Here is a 6000-nt window from a genome sequence, read left to right on the forward strand (position 1 = left end):
CCCCAATAACACTACAGGCAGCATCACGTGAGCATAAAGACACAACCTCATCTCATCAATCATTGAACAGTCTTTATGTATTTTAAGGGCACCTCAATAATGCATCCACTACTGAGTCTGACGGCCTAGAAGAGCATGCAGATTAGAAGGCAGAAGAGGGTGGCACATCTGACAAGACACAACCCCAACTGAACAGTAGTGTAGTGCACTAAAAGGGAAACTTCAAAGCACATGAGCAACCGTACTGACATGGATCTGTGTCCAGCATCCATGCTGATCACTTTCAGCTTTCCAAAATAGTATGCAGGGTTATCTCAAAAGAATATTTCAAACTCCTCAGGAGTACTGCATCAAAGAAAAAACATAAACAAAGAAAAATTGTGGAGTAAATCTGACAGACTTGGTTCTTTTCCAAAACCTACTAACTGTCTTGCTGTATAATATGAACCGGCAGCTGCCTTTTAAAACAGCATTATCATTTATTAGAGACCAATTCAGACTTTTAGAGGCAATTATTGTATAAAATTATTGTGGGGCCAGAATACTTAGTTTTTTCCCATCACAATGCTGCTTTAAAATGGGCCGAAACAAGCCAAATCTTATGAAGCACCAAAAGCAGGTTTTGGAACAGAGCCGTACGCTCATCTTTGAAAGCGCCAGCTTCAGATCCAGTAATCCTATTGGTCATCTAACGTGATCTAATCTCTTTACCTTATTAGCTCATTACAGTTTCACAGAAGAGAAAGCCAGAGAGTTAAATCAGACATTAAGCTCAGACGCCTTTCACTGACAGAATGAACCTTGTGCACTCTGGAGAAATGTACTACAGTTCTTATAGTGACCACGTCTGTCAAGCTCTAAAAAAAGACAACAAAAATAATGCACCATAAGAGCATCACAGAAATGGTCCATATGACACAACATTTCAATTTCTGTAAAGCTGTGTAATAGCTCTGTGTGAGGATCAGACTAAAATAAAGTCCTTATTCACTGATAGAATTCCCCTCTGCTGCTTTTGTCTACAGTCCAAAAAATGGCTTTTTATGTCCTTAATGAAATTCGAGAGCTACTATGAAAAAAAAAAAAACATCATTAGATAACTACTTTGGTCTGTTCCTCCTAACAAAAGATCTTCAGTATGACTATTTTGATCCATTGGAACATAGTGCACAAGTTCTGGAAAAGAGCTGCTTGAGTGTTTTACTAAGTATTTCTTTTTCTGTTCCTCAGACGAGTGAAAAATGAAAAACATTTACATTTTACAGGACATACAGTATAATTACATACTGACTGTTCACAGGTCATGTAGTTTTGTAAGAATATAAACACATACTTTTTCGGAATGACATTTAAATAGAAAAAGAAAAAGGTTAAATATGCAAAGAATAGCGTTGTTTTGTTCACTATGGAGTCAGCACCATGTGTGTGTTTCACATGTTGTGTCTTTACTGAGGCACCAATTTAAAGACATACAGTTAAACTCGATTTATAGAATCTGGAGATATGTCCTATGTCTTTGAAAAACACTGATATCTCGAGAAGAATATTAAGACAATGTTGATGACAAACGTAATCACGTCGGTCTTTAAACCTCTAATGCATCACAACTGTTTTAAAAGCATGGCACAGATCACTTATGTGACTTAATGTTGTATGAGATTGTGAATGAATGGATGCAGAAGCATCTGACAAGAATAGAGTGAAATACATCAACAGAAATAACCGCATGAATGATTTACCACCGACAGTGTTGCTATGAGACACCAGCACAGATCAAAACCGGTACAAACCAATTAAATCCATTCAAATGGAGCTCCTGCTGGTCATCCATCGTGTGCTTTTGGATGTTTCCTTCAGGTCTTATAGCCTCACACACTGAGCTCGAGTCTAGGCCTTCAGGGCTTCACTTGTTTACTTCCAAGTGTATATAATATGTTTATAATATTTTTTTATTACAATTCCAGTCAGATGTTTTTACATAGCATGTCAGTCTGTGGGACAGGGTTGCACAAATCACTCTGGACAGAACGCTCAACTGCTTTCGGGCAATGAGATACAAGTCACTTGCATTTGTGCTAATGCACATAACTTATGCAACTTGCACTTTCTTCACTCTCTATGAAATGAGATTTTGGTTGAACTATTCATTTATCACATGTAGCAGAATTTGAATAAACAGACCTTTCCCGCAAGCTAACGTCTTCGCAGGAAGGAACTATTATTTCCTTCCAAAAGACAAAAACAATACAATTCATTTTACACAGTGCACGAGGGACACACATGAACACACACAGGGATCATTTTAAAGAAGGATTTGTAAGCCCTGAGAGAGACCAAAAAATTGAGTAGAAGCGAGTAGATCAAGGCTCAAGACTCACACCAAGTTTATGAGCGTTTCTGGATCAGTGATGCAACAACCAGCAAGAAGACAACAACACAAAACCCTCTCACGCAATATGTATTAAAAACTCACAAGCTAAGATAGATATTTATATGTGGATGAAAGACGTTTGCCCTGCGGGGAACACTAGATACTTACAAAGGCTTCACACAATTATGATGTTCTCAGCTAATAAATGCTGGAGGGTTTGCTTCCCCTGTTCATCTGCATTTCAAGCCTCCTTCAAATGAAAGTTCGAGTGAAATATAAAGAGGATGGGTCAGTACAGGCCCAGACGTCCAAAAAATGTCCAGTGCAATGTTCAGTTAAAGCTCAACAGAATTCTAGTTAGACTAGATTTTCACAAATAGAGTTCATCAGATTTAATTCTGACAACATAACTGCAACGTTCACTCTGAATTCACATATAAATGTTGTGGTTAAGTTTGCAACACTCTGGGTCATCTATTAAACCACTGCATACGGTACCTTCCACACATTTATAACACAGAATTCACTTCTTAATAAATAAGCAGGACAAATATGTGAAATGAAAATGTAGAAACTAAACTGCAAGGATCCAGCTTTTATATGGTTTGTTAAAGCCAATGTTTAACATTTAGCTGTGTATAATACCCTTTCAAACCTTTACGCTTTAGATCTCTGAATGTATTATATTATTAATTCATTATAGATGCATCATCATGCCTTGTGATACTGTAACTCATTTGATATGATTACACAATCTACAGTTATAAATACACTTAACATATCATACCAACATTAGGTAAAACAACAGATATATAGTGTATTTTAATGTATTGATGTATTAAAATGCATTTCATATAGTATACTTAATGCATTATTTTACTCTTAAGAGTCTCATTGAGCATTCTAACTGTGATAGCCGCTCTTAATTACAGGAATCTCATAATGAATGTATTATAAGGCCAACAGAGGCCTGCGTGTAGTGTCTTGTGTGATGCTGACTAGTGTTTTCTGCTCCCTTCCCCCTCTTTGGTACGGCCATGAATGAGCCCTCCCCCCAGCCAGAAACTCTGCAGACTTTTGCTCCATGTTAGGAAGAAACCAACACCCCTTCAGCACAAAATGGAAGCTTCCACTATCAAACTGAGGTACACCAAAAAGCCTCGCTACAAACATTTAACACACACAGCCGCAGCACTGGACGTGTCAGAAGCAGGCGTGCGCCGCTGTCCGAGGTGCTGAATGTTGCCTTCTGAGCTGAACGGCCATCGAACGCGCCCAAAATCCTGTCGTTCTGTGTGGGGTTCATCCTGACAGACGAATTCAGTGAATGATTGAGAGTTTCTCGAACAAACGCATCAAACCAAGGCCAAACAGACGAATTACCCATAAACATGTTAATAATAGCTATCGCGACGCCATTAAATGACCTTCCTTATGAGTCGCGGTTATTTAAAAAAAAGTGAAAGTGAACTGCAGAGATCGAATCAAATTCGACCACGTCGTCACGTGACCAAAAAAAAAAAAAAATTCCAATCTGGAAAGACTAAGTATCGAATAAGTACGTTTAGGTTAAGAACACGTTTTAATGCAACTTGTCTGAGTGAGTGAGTGAGTGAGTGAGTAACTTTCCTTCACAAACTTCCTATGTGTCGACCTACCCGTTAAACGATAGTACCAATCCAGTTTTCGTGTGTAAATAAAGCAGTTGAGATTATTTCTAGTGGTTTTCATTCATTTTGTGGGGGCGGGGGGCAAATATGTTTCTAATGCACGCGTGACGCAAAATATTATCATTAATACTAATAGTTGCAATTTTGGAAACATTACTTTTCTTACTTTTTTTCACTTAGATGTTATTCTATTTTGCCTTCATTGTACTTGTAGCTATCTCATATATATATTATATTATATATATATATATATATATATATATATATATATATATATATATGAGATATCATCATATATATATATGAGATATCATTTTTTTCACTTAGATGTTATTCTATTTTGCCTCCATTGTACTTGTGTGTATATATATATATATATATATATATATATATATATATATATATATATATATATATATATATATATGACATATTAAATATATATATAAACAAGCAAGATATTTTGAAAACTTGACTAAGCCATGTGTGTTATTTGGCAAAGTCACGTAAAGGACAAAGCATAGCGAACGACCGTAAGAACTACTGATGCCGACAAAGTTTCTCACCCACTGTAAATGCCTCATTCTTCAACGCTTCAAATAAAACGAATTACCTGTGGGTCCTGCTTCATCTGTGCAACTAGTTTCTAAATGAAGTAAAACAACGAAAAGACGTTTCGTTCAAAGTGTTTCAAGTTCGGATATGAGGGAGGAACAAAGCGACGAGCAGCGAGTCCGTTTGAGCCTCATAAATATTCAAGTCTCGTCCCGATCGCTACACAAAACCGCCGCATTATTAGTGCAAATCGCAAAAAACCGCACCGCACGCTTTTAAGTGCATCAAAGAGCGTTTGAACAATCTGCGCTCAAAGTGATTATGGCGTCATAAAGGCGAAAGAATGTTACCGATGTATCACTCTAAAAGGCTACGGATTCCAACCAAATGAAGACGTTCGAACACGGCGGATTCTGTCTTCCAGCGTGTGTTCACATAAGAAGTCCCGGGAAAGCTTCAACAAAATGCCATTTTTATTTACCTGATGACATTGGACTTCTACTTTCAATGCTTCTTGAAGGCCTTGTAGCTCCATATTCCGACTCCAGAAGCACTTTTCCCCCACTTTCGACGCGATTCGCGTTATTTGTGGCGTAATACAAATATTTTTAAAGCAACAATAACAATCGCAAGAACTACTCGGGCTGCACAGCAAGTTCTCGCTTCTTTACTGGCCGCGAGACTCATCACCCACTTTACGCCAGGATTAACAAAAGTGCTCAAAAGGCGATCTAAAGATTTCAGCGGTCACATAGATCCACTCCGAAATCCGCACGGCAAAAGCCTACCCGACCTCTCCGAATCGCACGGCTTTATTTTTAAGACTCTGAGTTGAAAACGTGGAACTATATTTCGTCCGAGTGCGCGGCTTGATTTCCCTTTGCCTGGGTGAAAAGTTGCGCTTTGGTTGTCAGTGCTCATTCGGAAAGTTCCCGGATGGAGCAGTGAAAAGAAGAACTCTCCCTTCCTCTGTCACGTGAACGCGCTCCCCTCAGTTATGGAGTCATGCGCGCTCCCACTCACGTCTACAAAACAGCAGATAGTTTCAAATGTTCACCGAAATGTGGTGGTAAAGATACACTGATGGGCTGTAAATAGAGTCTGTAACGGTTTTACAATTTGAAAACAACATCATAACACAAACCAGACGTTTTGGCAAGGTACTGCCTTGAAATGTTTATGAATAGCTCACCAACTAATATTTATATTAGCCTAGCAATAAATGATATGTAAATCAAATACTGTTTTTTTTTTTAATTATGGGGAGACCAAAGAGTGTGTATTTTGATTAAGTGTGAGCTGTATGATTGACGTTAAGGTTTGGGACCCCACCAGCCCCTCACAGACCTCACCCCCACAAAGCTTAAATGAACACAAATCCCTCCAGCTATTAAAATGCAAATA

The 6000-nt window shown here is 38.2% G+C and overlaps 1 protein-coding gene across 2 annotated transcripts in view; it reads right to left on the minus strand.

The window, feature by feature from the left end:
• LOC127972231 (PHD finger protein 21B) overlaps positions 1–5534 on the minus strand; it is a 41601-nt gene extending 36067 nt beyond the window's left edge. Inside the window, exon 1 of one of the 2 annotated variants that reach the window (XM_052575607.1) lies at positions 5078–5534. In XM_052575607.1, the coding sequence (XP_052431567.1) occupies positions 5078–5131 (54 nt within the window). In that variant the 5' untranslated portion in view covers positions 5132–5534. The remainder of the gene's footprint in view (positions 1–5077) is intronic. The other variant, XM_052575598.1, reaches the window with a different exon arrangement.
• Between the last annotated feature and the right edge of the window lie 466 nt (positions 5535–6000).

The sequence above is a fragment of the Carassius gibelio genome, chromosome A4 (assembly GCF_023724105.1).
Source record: "Carassius gibelio isolate Cgi1373 ecotype wild population from Czech Republic chromosome A4, carGib1.2-hapl.c, whole genome shotgun sequence".
Classification (NCBI taxonomy): domain Eukaryota; kingdom Metazoa; phylum Chordata; class Actinopteri; order Cypriniformes; family Cyprinidae; genus Carassius; species Carassius gibelio.